Here is an 18,232-nt window from a genome sequence, read left to right as displayed (position 1 = left end):
CATTTAATTTGCAAACCATTTTAAACCATATTATTATTAGAGTAGTTTCCATTTTTTTTTTTTCTTTTTTTTTTTTTGCGGTACGCGGGCCTCTCACTGTTGTGGCCTCTCCCGTTGCGGAGCACAGGCTCCGGTCGCACAGGCTCAGTGGCCATGGCTCACGGGCCCAGCCGCTCCGCAGCATGTGGGATCTTCCCGGACGGGGGCACGAACCCGCGTCCCCTGCATTGGCAGGCGGACTCTCAACCACTGCGCCACCAGGGAAGCCCTAGAGTAGTTTCCATTTTTAACTCTGCCTGAAAACTTTGAAATATCTAAGAATTTATGTATATTGTAATGTTTCCGAGTCCTTGGGTGTGAGTCATGGTTTCTTGTATAATCTCTCAAGTTCCAGTTGTTTAAAACAAGATAGTATCTGACTCATAGTGCCTAATAAATATCTATTAGTAATAGTAATACTAATGAAGTAGAAAGGAAGCAGTATGAAGTATCCTTTTAAAGAGAATAGAAGAAACTAGGGTCAGACGTCAAAAATATTAGAAGGCAAGTAAAAAAGTAAAGGAATTTCAGGCCTGTTCAATGTTCATGGCAATACCAGCTACAGGTAGGAAACCATGAAGTAGAAGGCCAAAATGTGAAAATAAAGATATTGAATCTTCTAAGGATCTGAGACTTGAAATGACTATAGAAAGGGTATGAACTTTTTCCTTGCTGAAGTCAGGGACAGAATTAATGGGTTGATAGTGGGGAGGGATAAGGAAGGGCTAGAAAGACAATGAATTCTAATGACTGAGACTCTGAAAATATTACTTGGTTTCCTATGAGGCCTAACAGGTAAGCTGGACCTGAAGGAAATTCTAAAAGATAGGGACTCCATAAATTACTGGTGACTGAACAACTTGCATTATTAAATAGGTTCCAAGATGACAACACTGAAGGGCAAGACACACATGGATATTTTAGTTGCTGATATGTTTGTTTAGAAAATTAATTGCATACATTTATATCCCAGATCTTCAAAAATGACTAATAAAAAAATTGCATGACTGTAATTTACTTCTTTTAGTTTAAAATCATTATTTGAAAGCTTAAATATTTTAAAATTTAAATTAATAATCATGGTTGTTATTCACTAATTTCAATTTTAAAGCATGACTTTTCCTTTAAAAATATAAGAAAGAAGTATTTGATATAAAGAAATTTAGGGGGCTTCCCTGGTGGTGCAGTGGTTGAGAATCTGCCTGCTAATGCAGGGGACACGGGTTCAAGCCGTGGTCTGGGAGGATCCCACATGCCACGGAGCAACTAGGCCGGTGAGCCACAACTGCTGAGCCTGCGCGTCTGGAGCCTGTGCTCCGCAACGAGAGGCCGCAATAATGAGAGGCCCGTGCACTGCGATGAAGAGTGGCCTCCACTCGCCACAACTAGAGAGAGCCCTCGCACAGAAACAAAGACCCAACACAGCAAAAATAAAATAAATAAATTAATAAACTCCTATTCCCAACATCTTCTTTGAAAGAAAAAAAAAATTTAGGATCAAGTTCAATGTGGTATACCAGCTTCATATATCAGCTTCACCTTCATTCAAGAAAAGTTTTAAAAGGTTTTTAGATATCAATCCCTCTTTTCATAATATTACTTGACAATGAATATTTATATAAGGTTAGGTTATTGTGTTTCTAAAAAGAAAGCATGCCTTGGATAACGACTGGATTTGAAGAAAAGTTATTTGTGATAATAAAATGACAACTCAACAAAACAATTTTTTTTCAAATGAACTAGAAAATAATACTAAAATTTCTAATGTTTAGGCTGGTCATGAGGAAATTTACAGGGCAGCAAAACAGATATCCCTGAACAAATATCTCAAAAAGTATATAATATCTTCTGACAGCTCTTACATATAAGAACATAGAATCTAATAATCCCTTTAAAATGCATGTTTCTTGTTAATTAAGTCAACATAATGGAGGGCCAGGATATAGGTACCCAGTCCATGGCCTGTTAGGAATGGGGGCCTCACAGCAGGAGGTGAGGGGCGGGGGAGTGAGTGAGCTTCATCTGTATTTACAGCCTCACTCGATCACTTGCATTACTGCCTGAACTCCGCCTCCTGTCAGATCAGCAGCGGCATTAGATTCTCATAGGAGCGTCAACCCTACTGTGAACTGTGCATGCAAGGAATCTAGGTTGCGTGCTCCTTATGAGAACCTAATGCCTGATGATCTGAGGTGGAGCTGAGGTGGTGATGTTAGCACTGGGGAGCAGCTGCAAATACAGATTATCATTAGCAGAGAGGTTTGACTGCACAGAGACCATAATAAATCCATTGCTTGTAGACTCATATCAAAACCCTATCAGTGAGTGGCAAGTGAAAACAAGCTCAGGACTCCCACTGATTCTGCATTCTGGTGAGTTCTATAATTATTTCATTATATATTACAATGTAACAATAATAGAAATAAAGTGCATAATAAATGTAATATGGTTGCATCATCCTGAAACCATCCCCCTGCCCCAGGTCCATGGAAAAATTGTCTTCCACAAAACTGGCCAAAAAAGTTGAGGACCCGTTTTAGTGTGAAAAAGCAAGGCAGGTGTAAATATCCATATTCACTTCCAACCAACAGATAATTTGGGTTTAAATGCCATTCTTAGATCACTGGCAGAATGACTACATATCATTGTCACTTTATTGTCATGATAAATCAATTTACTCATTAAAAAAATGTGTACTTCACAGTGAACAAGTCAATCATGTGTAATTGAGATTTTTCTAGTACACTTAAAAAACTTTTAGCTCTCAACCAAGATGTCCAATATATATGTTGTTTTGGGGAAACATGATTTTTCAAAGATCTTCTTAGTATGAATCTTCTGATGCTTAATAGTTCTGGAACTATTGTTGAAGCTTCCCATGTTTAGTACATTTATAGAGTTCTAACCTATATGAATTCTATGAAGTGTAATGAAATTTTGATCACTGAATTAAAGCTTTCTCACTCCATTAAAAGTGTTTCTGTTCAATATGAATTCTCTGATGAACAATGAGAGTAGATTTCTTGCTGAAAGCTTTTCTACAATGACTGCATTCATAGGGTTTTTCTCCAGTATGTATTCTATGATGTACAGTAAGGTGTGACTTCTTGCTAAAGGCTTTTCCACACTCAGTGCATTCATATGGTTTTGTCCCAGTATGGATTCTCTGATGCACAATGAGTTGTGATTTCTGGATAAAAGCTTTTCTGCATTCACTACATTCATAGGGTTTCTCCCCAGTATGAATTCTCTGATGTTCAATGAACTGTGAACCCCGGATGAAGGCTTTCCCACATTCATTGCATTGATATCTTTTGTCCCCAGTGTGAGTTCTCTGATGTACAATGAGATCTGACTTCTGAATGAAGGCTTTTTTACATTCATTACATTCAAAGGGTTTCTCTCCAGTATGAATTCTGTGATGCACACTTAGTTCTGACTTCCTGTTGAAGGCTTTTTCCACACTCATTACATCTATGGGGTTTCTCCCCAGTATGAATTCTCTGATGTACAATGAGCTGTGACCACCAGAAAAAGGCTTTTCCACATTCATCACATTCATATGGTTTCTACCCCGTATGAGCTGTTTGATGAACACTGTGTTGACTTCTTGATGAAAGCCTTCCCACATTCATTGAATTCATAGGGTTTCTCCCCTGTGTGAATCCTCTGATGAAGAAAGAGGTTTGACTTCTGGATGAATGCTTTTCCACATTCACTACATTCATAGGGTTTCTCTCCTGTATGAGTTCTCTGATGTACAGTGAGCTGTGACTTCTGAATAAAGGCTTTTTCACAGTCATTACATTTGTACGGTTTTTCCCCAGTATGAATTCTCTGATGTACAATAAGTCCTGACTTTCCGCTGAAGGCTTTCCCACACTGAATACATTTATATATTTCAATTGTTAGAAATTTTGGTTGTGCAGAGAGGTGAGACTTATGTATGAAGGCTCTGATGTGTTCATTAGATGTTCTGTTCAGATGAACTACTTTCCACAGTGCATTATATTCTTGGTCTATCTCCTCAGTCAGTGACTTATTGTTAATAAATGTACTTGATTCAAAAGCTTGTCTTGGTTTTCCTGGTAATATCTCATCTTCAAGTTTCCAGTCTTCAAAAATTGAGTATACTATCATGTTATGGAGTATTACTTCTTCAGAAATGCTCTTCTGTGGAGCTAATTCTTTCATTTTGGGTCTAATTTCAAACTCTAAGAGAAAACTCAAGTGTAAATAATGTTATTTCTCTCTCGAGCTTTGAGAAACACAAAACACACACACACAAAATAAAGGTCTTCATTTTAATGGAAATAGACAGAAATCTGATAATGAGTATGTTCAGCTTTGAAATTTAAGAATATGATATTAAAACCCAAAGACACAAGAAGGAACAGACATAAAAAGAAGTGAGCAGGAGAGCAATGGAAAAAGCAGAGTTGATGAGCTCAGTGTCATGGTCCCACACAGCCCCACACACTTCTGCCCCATCTCCACTCCATCACAAGGCTCTGTGAGGAACGAAGGCAGACCAAAAAATAACTTCAGGAAGACAGAGGAAGCATGCTCGCAAAGGGGACAGAGAGTGAGTTGATGTGACTAGCAGAAAGATTAAACTCACAGTAAATATAAAAATGTTTTATATGTGGGCTTCCCTGGTGGTGCAGTGGTTGAGAGTCCGCCTGCCGGTGCAGGGGACACGGGTTTGTGCCCCAGTCCAGGAAGATCCCACATGCCGCAGAGTGGCTAGGCCCGTGAGCGATGGCCGCTGAGCCTGCGCGTCCGGAGCCTGTGCTCCACAATGGGAGAGGCCACAACAGTGAGAGGCCCGCATACCGCAAAAAAAAATTTATATATATATATATATTTTATATGTAACCAGGCAGATTAGAGCACAACTAGAGGGAGAGGATTTCAAAGTACATGCATCTTAAAGGGTCAGATGACATTAAAAAGGCACAAGATAAGATAGACTCTATTTAAAGGGGACAGTCCCCAGAAGAATACCAGTTTCAAAGGGAGACAAAAAGCAAAAAAGAAGGAAGAAGTACCCTCTGGTAACTGGGTGGTGGCAATGGGGAAAAGAAAAAAAACAGGAAATTTAGGGTCCTGGAAGACAAAAGAGAACCACAAAAACAGAAAACTCAAAACTCCTCCTTAATCACAGAAAGGAAGGAAGGCAGGGAGGGAGAGAGAGAAGAAAGGACTCTGCTCAAGTCCCTGAACTTTGCTATATTAACAGAAAAGGGATCCATAAAATTAGAAATCTCATAAAAATACTGTGATATGATAAAATGAAAAGAAAAAGTAAAGTCCATAGAGAACTATTACATAAAATCAGGAAATGAATTTGTGCAGAAATAAACAGAGGAAATTGTCCTCTTCAAAAACTTGCCATGAAACAGAAGAAAATTTTGTTTGAACTCCAGGCAGAATTAAATATACTCAAACAAGCATATCAGGACATGGAAAACCACCATGAGTCAGAACTTCAAAAGATAAAAACCAAAATGAACAAAAAACAGAGAGAAATTAAAAAGAATTGATTGAACTCAGGGGAAAAAATGGAAGATTAAATTACAGGGTGTGGTCAGGAAGAAAAGAAGGGAAATAAAAATTTAATAAGTGGCACTGACTAAAGGAAAGAAAACAATCAAGGTAATAAAAATGACATAAAGAATCAGATTAGGGCTTCCCTGGTGGCTCACTGGTTAAGAGTCCACCTGCCGATGCAGGGGACACGGGTTTGTGCCCTGGTCTGGGAGGATCCCACATGCCGCAGAGTGGCTGGGCCCGTGAGCTATGGCCACTGGGCCTGTGCGTCCGGAGCCTGTGCTCTGCAATGGGAGAGGCCACAACAGTGAGAGGCCCGTGTACCACAAAAAAAAAAAAAAAAAAAAAAAAAAAAATCAGATTAAAATGGTCATAGAGAATGCAGTGGAAAAGGAAGACAGGAAAAGAAGGAATAATATTTCTATTACTGGAGACCCTAAAGAACTTTTTTAAGAAACAAACAAAAGATTGTAACTCCAAGACACTTCACACTGAAAGGTGAGAAAAACAGATGGTAATTAGAAAGAATATGAAGATCATTCGGTAAGTTACTTTGAAAGAGAGCATACCTAAGAATGCCTGAGTGCATGAGGAGAGGAGTATAAGACCACTTTGGGAGAATGGAGTGCTAAAGATATTAGTCAAAGAGATGCTAACTAATTAAGAAGTGTCCTAAATATGTGGACTAGATAAGATTCAGAGTATAGGTAGGAGGATTACCTATTTCTCTAAAAGTCAACTAAAGGAAAAGGATTATGTGGGTGTTTGATACGTAGCAGTGTCATTTAGGTATTCCACAAACCCACATCAATTATTTTCAGCCATTTGTAAACATCTATGGCCTTCAATAATAATTTCCTAAAAAATACTTCAAAGACAAACTTGTCACTAATCAATATGAATCTTCCTTCCCTGCCTCCCATTTGCCGGGTTCTCAACTTACCTGAATAGGCCCAATTTGACATTTCTCCCTCCTCCATCCATGGTTCTCCTTGCTTAAACAAGAAGATTACATCTGAATTCAGAGACTGATACCCTGTTTATGGGAAATAATATAGGACTTGGGTGTTAGTGGATAAACTAACCAACCTAGAACTCACATCCATTACATATGTACCAGAATGGCTAAAATTTAAAAGACTGACATTACTCAAGGTTGATGGACTTGGGTGTTAGTGGATAAACTAACCAACCTAGAACTCACATCCATTACATAGGTACCAGAATGGCTAAAATTTAAAAGACTGACATTACTAAAGGTTGATGGAACTCTACTACATTGCTAGTACAATATAAATTGGTATAATCTCTTTGGAAAACTGGTAGTATCTACTAAAGCTAAATATACATATGCCCTATGACCCAGAAATTCCACTCCTCTGTATATACCCAATAGAAATGATATGCTTATTTCTACCAGAAGATACGTATAAAAATGTTAATAAGCACTTTATTCATAATTGCCAAAATCTGAAACAACCCAAATGACGATCAACAGTAGACTAGATAAACTGAAGAATTATTATATACTCATTAAACAGAATACAATACAACAATAAGGAGCAACAAACTACTGTCACATGCAATAACATGAATGCATTTCACAGATATTATGTTAAATGAAATATGCTAGACAAAAAAAAAACCGTACATACTGTGTGATTACATTTATATGAAGGTCAAGAACAGAATTAATTTATGGTGATAGAACCCCAAGTTGTTATCTCTGAGGAAGTAGGTAAATGGTAAGGGGGTGGTTCAAGGGAGCCTGCTGGGGTGCTAGAAATATTCAGTATCTTGATCTGAATAGTGGTCAGGTAGGTGTATACATATGAAAAAATGCATCAGCTGTATAATTAATATTTGAACACTGTATTATATACATTATGACAATTAATTTATAAAAACCAAGAACTTCGGTCCAGCCCATTGTCTTCAGCCTCTGAAGAATGAGCAGGATGCAGTACCCATTTTCTTTCCATCCAAGTTCACTGGAGAGGTAGAAGCACGATATTTGGTACTCAAAATTAATATTCTTTTGACGTTTATAGGTTGAAATGAAGCTAAGCATTCAGAGACCCAGTAGCTTTTAGCAAAATATAAAGGAAAGGCAGTCGATTGGGTACTATGGTGGGTTTAATATATCCCCATAAATTCTTTGACATGCTTCCCTTCAGGAAGTAGAGCTTATTCTGCACCCCTTGAGTGTGGGCTGGACTTAGTAACTCATTTTTTTTTAACATCTTTATTGGAGTATAACTGCTTTACAATGTTGTGTTAGTTTCTGCTGTATAACAAAGTGAATCAGCTACATGTATACATATATCCCCATATCTCCTCCCTCTTGCGTCTCCCTCCCACCCTCCCTATCCCATCCCTCTAGGTGGTCACAAAGCACCGAGCTGATCTCCCTGCGTGATGCAGTTGCTTCCCACTAGTTAATCTGTTTTACATTTGGTAGTGTATATATGTCAGTGCTACTCTCTCACTTCCTCCCAGCTTACCCATCCCCCTCCCCATGTCCTCAAGTCCATTCTCTATGCGTCTTTATTCCTGTCTTGCCCCTAGCTTCATCAGAGCCATTTTTTTCTTAGATTCCACATATATGCGTTAGCATATGGTATTTGTTTTTCTCTTTCTGACTTACTTCACTCTGTATGACAAACTCTAGGTCCATCCACCTCACTACAAATAACTCAGTTTTGTTTCTTTTTATGGCTGAGTAGTATTCCATTGTATATATGTGCCACATCTTCTTTATCCATTCATCTGTCGATGGACACTTAGGTTGCTTCCATGTTCTGGCTATTGTAAATAGTGCTGCAATGAACATTGTGGTACATGACTCTTTCTGAATTATGGTTTTCTCAGGGTATATGCCCAGTAGTGGGATTGCTGGGTCATATGGTAGTTCTATTTTTAGTTTTTTAAGGAACCTCCATACTGTTCTCCATAGTGGCTGTATCAATTTCCATTCCCACCAGCAGTGCAAGAGGGTTCCCTTTTCTCCACACCATTTCCAGCATTTATTGTTTGCAGATTTTTTGATGATGGCCATTCTGACCGGTGTGAGGTGATACCTCATTGTAGTTCTGATTTGCATTTCTCTAATGATTAGTGATGTTGAGCATCCTTTCATGTGTTTGTTGGCAATCTGTATATCTAGTAACTCACTTCTAATGAACACAAGAAGGTAGAAGTGATCATGTGTGATTTCAGAGACTTGGTCACAAAAGGCACTGTGACTTCCTCCTTGCTCTCACTCTATCTAGGGGAAATTACTTGCCAGGTCGTGAGAACAGGCCCACATGGCAAGGAATTGAGATCTCCAGCCAATGAACAGCAAGGAACTAAGGCTCCTGTCAACAGCCATGGGAGTGAATTACCTTAGAAATGGATCCTACAGTCCCAGTCAAGTTTTCAGATGAATTCAGCCCCTGCTAACATCTGACTACAACCACATGGGAGACCACAAGCCAGAACCACCCAGCTGAGTTGTTCCATATTCCTGACCTACAGAAATTGTTTGTAAAAAAATGTTTACTTTAAGCCACTATAATAATTGTTATACAACAATAGGTAACTAATATCAGTACCCTCTGAGGGAAGATGTCCTTACCCACTGAAACAAGGTTGCTATAGTTCTCCAGCATCACATCCTTGTACAGGTTTCTTTGAGCAGAGTCCAGCTGCTGCCACTCCTCCTGAGTAAAGTCCACAGTCACATCTTTGAATGAAACAAATCCCTGTAACAGAACATTCCTATTAAATCTAAAGTGAAAAACACTGAGTGATGTATAAGAGATGAATGAAAAATAATTGCTGTTTTCATCATGCAGGGTTCATCACAAAAAGTTAATGTTTTAACTTAAACATGTTTAAGAAAATGTTTACCATGAGGCCAATTTTGGGTTCTACTATGTGGGAGAAGTCAAACTCCTATTAGAAAAACTTTGCCATTGAGAATCACCCATTCTCTTTCCATCAGGCATGTATTAAGCACCTATGTGACCAGCACTATTTGGTGCTCAGGATGCAAATATGAATAAAACACAGCAGGTTTACAGACTAGTAGTTGGAGGCAAACAAGTAAGTATATAAATGCTATAAGATGTTAAATAGGTTATGACAGAAATAGGAAAGAAAGTGATTCTATTTTGGGCTTTGTAAAGTTATACAAAATGAATAATGAAAAATGTAAAAATAAAAAATTTTAAATGTAAAGATAAAATAAAAAGTTTTTGAAACATAAAAAATGAATAGTGTATTCTCTGGTAACCTGTGGAGGAGAGAGAAAGATCATTCCAGATGAAGAGTGGAGTAGGAAAAAGGCATGTGAACGTGAAGAACATGGTAAATTCAAGGACCTGTGAGCACTTCAGTATAATGCTCTCAAACATCATTTATTCACATACAGCCTTCAGAGGTTTTACCATATCTGCATGTCACCTGCGCTATTATTGACTTAATAGTTTTAACTCAACAACTTCTTTACTTAAATAAATGTATTTTAAAAGGAAACCACTAAAGGGAAAATCAGTATCACTTGTCAGAAAACGAAGATAACAACAACAGTAATCTGCAAAGCAAGTATATACTGGCAAAATGCCATGTATGAGATTTGCTTTAAAATGTGCAACTCTAGAGAACAAATAAAAGAAGAGAAAGAGGAAAGATGTCAGATTGGTAAAATATTAATTGTTGAAAATATATGAGGAAGTACAAGGGGTTTATTATACTGTTCTCTATATTTTTATATATGTTTGAATTTTTCCATTAAAACACTTTAAAAAATTAAATAAAGCAGAAACCATTGTTTTTAAAGTTTAAATTAAAATAAAAAATGTAAGTAATATTTAATCTACTCAATTTTTTAAAATGTATATCTGGACATAATGAGAAAAATGAAATAATTTTTGATCAGTTAGTAACAATAAAGTACTAATGAACTCATTGTTCCTTACTTTTCAAACCATGATTAAGTTCTACCTCAATAAGAGCACTCTATTTTAAAATTTGATCTTAATCAAATCCAACCGAGATACTTCTGAAAGACAGTGTATGAGGAAAGGAGAGGAATCAACTAAAACTCCTTGGTTTTTGGTGTAAGCAACTGCATCCCACTGAAGTCCAGGAGACAAGAAAGATCTGGTCTTGGTGGAGGGAGAGGTGGAATCAAGAATTCTATTTGTTCAACAATAAAAAGACAAATGATTCAATGAAAAAATGGGCAAAGAACATGAATAGACATTTCTGCAAAGAAGATACGCAAACTGACAATAAGCACATGAAAAGATGCTCAACCTCATTAGTCATTAGAGAAACAAATCAAAACCATAATGAGATACCACTTTACCCCAGTAGGATGGTTATCAACAACAAAACAGAAAATACAAGTGTTAGCAATCATGTGAAGAAACTGGAACCCTCATAAATTGCTGTGCAGTTCCTACAAAAGTTAAACATAGAATTACCATATGACCCAGAAATTCCACTCTTAGGTATATACCTAAAAGATTTGAAAACAGGTACTCAAACCGATACTTGTATACAAATGTTCATAGCAGCTTTATTTACAATAAAGCCAAAAGGTACAAACAACCCAAGTGTCCATCAGCAGATGAACGGATAAACAAAATGTGGTATATCCATAGAATGGAATATTATTCAGCCATAAAAAGGAATGAAGTTCTGATACATGCTACAGCACAGATAAACCTTGAAAACATGCTAAGTGAAATAAGTTAGACACACAAGGACAAATATTGTATGATTCTACTTGCATGAAGTACCTCGAATAGGCAAATTTACAGAGTCAGAAAGTAGTTTTAAGTTACCAGGGGCTGTGGGAGGAAGGGAAGAATGGGAGTTATCGCTCATTGGGCATAGAGTTTCTGTTTGGGGTGATGAAAAGGTTCTGGAAATAGTGGTGATAGAATGCACAAGTTGTGAATATAACTAATACAACTGATTGTACACATAAAAATGGTTAAAATGGCAAACTTTATGTTATATATTTTTTACCACAAGAAAATCTACTTGCCCCATTAAGCTCGAGGTACCTATTATAATTGACATGTACATGGCAATAATGGGTAGGCAACTGGACTTCCGTGGGGTGACAGTTGCACCTAACAAAAACTGAGAAGCATGGAATTCAAGCTGAGAAAAGAGAGAATTAAGAAGTGGGGAGAGGAATGTAATAAACAGTGAAAAAATGGATGGTCAATTGATCAGAGGTCTGTACAGAACTGAAGAATTGCTGGAGTCAAGGTACTAGATAATGAGCTAGAAATAGAAATAATGGTCAACAACAATGAGAAACCCGTGCACCGCAACAAAGAGCAGCCCCTGCTCACCGCAACTAGAGAAAGCCCGCACACAGCAACGAAGGGCAACGCAGCCAAAAAATGAAAGAAAGAAAAGAAAGAAAAGAAGGAAGGAAGGAAGGAAGGAAGGAAGGAAAGAAAGAAAGAAAAAGAAAGGAAGGAAAAGAAAGAAAGAAAGGAAAGAAAGAAAGAAAGAAAGGAAAAGAAAGAAAGAGAGAGAAAGAAAGAAAGAAAGAAGGAAGAAAGAAAGGCCAGAGAGTGAAATGCTTGGAGCTATTGGTAATTATAAATCTGGACTATGACTATGGGAGTTGGTGGCTGAATAAAGGAAACGAGAAGATGCACTAGTACCAATGGTACTGTGACATTGTGATTTATAATAAAGTATATTTGCTCCTTATCCTGTTCCTGGCACAGAGCTCCTAAAAACCCTTGAATTTTCTGTGAGGAGTGGGATAAAGGTATCTTTTGTTATGTTAATGAGGTATCTTTGGAAAGCACCTAAGTATGGGGGCTAGTTGCCAGGGAAGCCAACTGTGAATAGAGGGTGCTTATGTTTTTTTAGCCTCACTCCCTGATTTCTAGGGAGCGGAGCAGGGCTAGAGTTTGAACAAATCACCAATGGCCAATGATAATCACGCCTACATAATGAAGCCTCCATAAAGACCCAAGAGGAAAGGGTTCAGAAAACCTCCAGGGTGGTGGACCAGAATGCTTCCATGTGTCACATGCTGGTCCCCAAGCTCCTTTGTTCGGAACCTATGTATCTCTTCATCTGGCTCTTGATTCATATACTTTAATATCCTTTATAACAAACTGGTAATCTAGTGAGTAAACTGGTTTCCTGGGTCCTGTGAGCCCCTGTAGCAAATAAATCAAAACAAAGGAGGGGGTGGTGGGAACCTCTGATTTACAGCCAGTGGGTCAGAAGCACAGATCACAATCTGGACTTGCAACTAGCATCCGAGGTGGAGGGCAGCCTTGTGGAACTAAGCCCGTAACCTGTAGGATCTGATGCTTTCTCCAAGTAGGTAGTGTCAAAATTAAGTTAAATTGTAGGACACCCAGCTGGTGTTGGAAGACGGCTTGGTGGTATGGAAAAACCCACACATTGAAACTGGGTACAGAATTATAGGTACAAATCCCAGTAGTCCTCACAGATATAGAGAACAAATTAGTGGTTACCAGTGGGAAGACGGGAAGGGCAATATAGGGGTAGGGGACTAAGAGGTACAAACTATTAGGTATAAAATAAGCTACAAGGATGTATTGTATAACATAGGGAATAAGCAAATATTTCAGTCTTCTCCCTGGCTCTTGGTCATAGCTCCTAAAACTTTTGTAATTTTGTAAGCAATAAAGGTATCAGGAGCATCTTTTGTTCTGATATTTGATCTTTGACTCTGATTTTTTGACAGAGCTCCTAAAATTTTTGGAATCTCCTGGTTGACAGGAGCATATTTTGTTCTAAAGAGGCGAATCTTGCTGAGACATTTTTCAGTTAAAAAAAAAAAAAAAGAGCACACACATCAATAATATACACCTTAAAAAAACATAAGTTATATGTAAGTAACTCAATACTGAGATATTATGATCATAAAAAGATATATAAGTAGAATTTCTCATCTTTTCTCTCCATTTCCCAGGGGATCATCTTGCACATCTCCTAAGGAATGCATGCTCCCCACTTTGAACACTACTATGCTGAAGCTATATGCTACACAGTGGGAATAAACCAATGGAACATTATAGGTAAAAATCAAACAATATATACCTTCAAATAAAAACATTTAAAACTGTATGACAATTACAACCACTAAGATGCTGGCTAGTAGCTGAGTGATAAACACTTCGAGGTTCTCAATCTATTGCATTTTAAAGGAAAAATATCTGATTATTTATTGGTCAAAAACTGCAAATTAAAATTATTTTAAATTTAATAAAATTAAAATTAGTATTACCTTTAATGACATGAATCCCCTGGACTAATTTTACAAACTCCCAGAAATGCTGCTTCCAAAATTACAGATTTTATTCATGGACCAAGCCAGACTGTTTGACAGCTGTGTACTTGGCCCTCTGATTTTACTGCCTAGAAATTGAATTCTGCCTTGTTATTATGCCCTATACTTATTTGGAGAAATGGTTTAAGAAACAGCCAGGGAGAAAACTGCTATGGAATTTATCATGTGTTGGTAAATGTTAAGGACACTGACTACTACATCATATGCATGAAGTCCCATCAGGAGAATAACTTCAAACCTAAATGCAAAAAAAAATCTTTACTATCTTCAAGAAATTATCAAATTTAATGTACAATGTAAATCATATAATTGCAGATGGTATGCTCAACTTTAACTCTGAAAGATCCTACAACTTGTATGTCTATGTTCCAAGTTTCCTTGGTCAGATCTTCTATTTTATTTCCCCCAATCTCTATTTCCATTTTTTCAGTTAATTAATTCTTTTAAACTGCCTCAAATACAGTGGAAAACAAAATGGGGTATAAATAGCTCACTTACCTGAGACTTGCTCATTTTCTGTTGCTCTTCAGAAGCAGTAGATATCTGTACAGAGCTGGGATGAGCAGGGAGGGGAAAAAGAAGATAGCTTTGAGAGTCTGAGCCTGCACTGTGATTCCCACAACCATGAGCCTATGAAATCCTATGATCAACTACATAAAAGACTACCCTTTAGAGACTGCTCCTTTCAAATATTCAGAGAGACCACGAAGAATTACACCGTGATAACATCAATCTATTAATTTACAGTTCTGAAAGGATCAGGACATGATGTTTTTCCTTTGAGAATGTGAATGTTTGTATTCCATTATATGTTTAGAAAGTTTTTCCTCCTTTGACTCTACAAATCTACTATTAAATATGTATTCTAAAAAAAAATAGGCATGGATATACACAAAGATGTATCTGCAAGAATATTTATCACAATGCTGCTTTATCACCTAAAAAGTAGAAACCACTTAGATGTTTGACAATAGGGATTGGTTAAATCAATTACCGAAAAAATAGAATACCATACAGTCATTAAAAATGTCTTATAAAAGTATTTACATACTGGAAAAAGTTTTTCTTGTTGAATTACAAAGCAAGAAAAATAAGTCATAAAACAATAAACATGTTGAAAAGAAAAAAGTGACTAAAATGACATACATCAAAATGTTATGGTTGTCTTTGGGTGGCAGGATTAGAAGTGATTTCTATTAAGTTGCGTTTAGCATTTTCAGTTTCCAATTTTTCTAGAATAAAGTTATATTATTTTTGAAACAAAAAATGATCGTTATTTTTAGCAGCTATTGTCCTACTGACCTCTTAATCCAAGATCATATCAAGGAAGTTCTAAAGGGCACAATTCACTAGAGGGAGTTTGCCTGAAAGGAAATAATAAGGATTTCTGGATTTTTATTATACCTATCTGGATGAAGAGTGATGTCATTTATAATGATGTAGAATATAGTAGGATGAGTAGGTAAAGTATGAAGAAGGAAGGTAACTATTTTGATCATGCTAAGATTGAAGTGTCTGTGAGTAAACCTCACAGAGGTGTGTAGGAGAGAGCTGGCTACTGTGAATCTGGAGCTTGTTAGAAAAGTCTGGGCTGGACTTATAGACGGTAAAGTCATGAGTTTAAGGGTGGAAACTGATACAATGAGTGTGGTTAAAATTGTCCAGGGACAGCGCACAGATTGAAGGACAGGGAGAAGGCAAAGGAGGTTTGAGAGAGTGTTTCTGAGTAAAGGCTTTGGCTTGAAGTACTTGACTAGTTACAAGATTAGTAGCAGAAACATAAACTGCCTGAAGTCTGTTTAGGAGATAGATCCAAGGATGGAAACAGAACCTCTGGGGGAAGGATGGGAACTCTCCCCCAACCTCAACATCCTTGCTGGCATAAACCCACACGAGGAAACCCAGCACATAATGATATGTGCAGAGCGCAGCCTGGATGCAAGCTGTTAAAATTTAAGCTGTAGCCCCAGTCACTGACCACAAGCCGCCTGCTCCCTAAGCTATCACAGAGGCGCCCCGCAGGTGCACTACAGCCTCCACTCACTGACCCTAAATAACACTAAGGAAGGGATACCCCCCCTTCAGGGCCCCAACCATTGACTTCTGTCACTTCAACCCATGACCTTGAAAGACTCTGAATCACTCACACAGGCAGGGCCAATCACTAGCCCCACAAACCCCACAGTAAGCCTCTGACCCTCCTCAGAGTCCACTACCAGCAGCACCACTGGGCGGCAATCACTATCTTAGGCAAGCCGCCTTAATGACTAACAACGACAGGACCGGAATACACGGACCGCTACAAACGCTCAATCGCTGGTCAAACATGACGCCCTTACTCCCAACACCGCAGTCAGTGACTGAAACCTTTCCTGAGAACCGGACTCCTCACCTTCCCGCCTCCCCTCCCTGGCCCTTAGCTGAAAGCTACAATCCGCCCCTTACAACGCCGCGGACACTGAGCCCTCTGCGCTATCGCGGAAGGTGGCACGGATCCTGAGTTGCCTTTATCGCGAGACTTCCCCGGTTGTTAGTCTCCCTTAGCCAGTGGGTTTACATGGCCGCGCCCGTTGACAGAAAAGTGGGACAGACTGGGAGGCGCCATATTTCGAGTACGTGTTGGTGCCGTACAGCAGAAAATTCTCAGAGCGAAGTCTGTGAGAACTGGAATACGGGAGCTACGGAAAAGGTGTACGGAAACAATGAAGGAGCAAAGACATAAACTAGGAAAGAATTCCAGGTATAGGGGATGGAACCTATTCAGCTAAGACGTGTAGAAAATGGAAACACAGCAGGAGGGTGCAAAGCAAAGATGGGGAAGTGGAACAGCAAAGCAGGGGAAGCCCCTCCTGTTAAGGAGATGAGAAGTCTCTGAGGGTTTAAGTTGTTTGATCTACGTAACATTGCCTCACTTTGACAATCTGAGATATGGTAATAATAACAGTAAATGTTTATTGAGCACTTATTGTATGTTTACTAAAGTAGGTTTTAACTGAGTTTTAACTGAGGTGGAGAAGTCAGAGTGGTGCAGTGTTCTCCCCCGGAGACAGCCCTGGGAGAGGGAAAGTCAGGTTGCCTTTCATCTAGCAAACTACTGATAATCATCCTGAAAAATGAAATTCAGATGTCTTCTCCCAGGGGCACTTTCCCTGACTGGGATGGGAAGACTCTGCCCCTGCTAAAGACACATCAGATAGTAGCAGAGGGAAAGTGTTTGGGGTTAAACTCTGAAGGATAATTCAGAACTCCTGGGTTCTCCTCTCAATCTGGTCTTGAACTTTCTCTGTGGCCTTGGGTCAGCCACTTTCCTTTAGTCCTTTCTATGTTGTAAAGTAGAGGAAGGTTGTGAAATACTTATTTGGGTATTTCAATGTTTGCTGACCTAAGGAAGAAAGCTACAGCGTCAGTGTCAGTGAAAAGCACTTTAGAATCTACAGTTTGGTTTTTTTTTAAAGATATTTTTGATGTGGACCATTTTTAGAGTCTTTATTGAATTTGTTATGATATTGCTTCTGTTTTATGTTTTGGCTTTTTGGCTGCGAGGCATGTGGGATCTTAGCTCCCCGACGAGGGATCGAACCTGCACCCCCTGCACTGGAAGGCGAAGTCTTAACCACTGGTCCGCCAGGGAAGTCCCAGAATCTAGTTTTAAAATAATAAATACCATATAATGTTATTACTGTTAAATTAATTAAACAAGGAGGCCATTAGACTGAGATGATTCTAATGCCTTAGCAGCTTTCATAAGCAAACCAAAACCTAAGCCTGTCAAATGCCTCGACGTTAAGAAATCAAAACCTAAGGAGAACCAATCACAAACAGCCAACAAGCTTTCCCAAATAAGGGGAACTACAAATAAGGCAACTGCTTAAACTACCAGCAATCAACTAATTTCCTTGCTTTGCTTCTGTCTTCTCTGTAAAAGTCTTACCCCCCAGCTCCTGCCAGTGGAGTACTTCTAACCACCTCTGGTTTGGTGCTGCCCAATTCAAATCACTTTTTGCTCAAACTCTTAAAAATTTTAATATGCCTTAGTTTACCTTTTAACATTACTACAGAATAGCCAGCCCTAACTAATGCTTAAAGACACTGGAGATTAATTCTCAGGGGTCACTCAGCTCTTTAAAATCAGATACAGTGTACTTCATGCTTCTGGAATATCCTTCCCAACCATATGCCAGGAGAACTACTATTCATGCTTCAAAGCTGGGCTCCAACATCCTCTTCTCTCTAGGTTTTTCCAGATCCCCCAGGCATCTGTTCCTTTTTATGGGCACAGCTGAACAT

The 18,232-nt window shown here is 38.5% G+C and overlaps 1 protein-coding gene across 1 annotated transcript in view; it reads right to left on the bottom strand.

The window, feature by feature from the left end:
- Positions 1-2,806: 2,806 nt before the first annotated feature.
- The window catches only part of ZFP37 (ZFP37 zinc finger protein), a 39,168-nt gene continuing 23,742 nt past the window's right edge, over positions 2,807-18,232 (bottom strand). The window contains 3 exon segments of the mRNA XM_060014305.2: positions 2,807-3,496; positions 3,498-3,654; positions 3,656-3,937. Coding sequence (XP_059870288.2) covers positions 3,008-3,496; positions 3,498-3,654; positions 3,656-3,937 — 928 coding nt within the window. The 3' untranslated portion in view covers positions 2,807-3,007.

Source organism: Delphinus delphis, chromosome 6 (assembly GCF_949987515.2).
Source record: "Delphinus delphis chromosome 6, mDelDel1.2, whole genome shotgun sequence".
NCBI classification, from domain to species: domain Eukaryota; kingdom Metazoa; phylum Chordata; class Mammalia; order Artiodactyla; family Delphinidae; genus Delphinus; species Delphinus delphis.
Note: the sequence above shows the minus strand (reverse complement) of the source record. Positions and strands in the feature narration are given on the sequence as shown.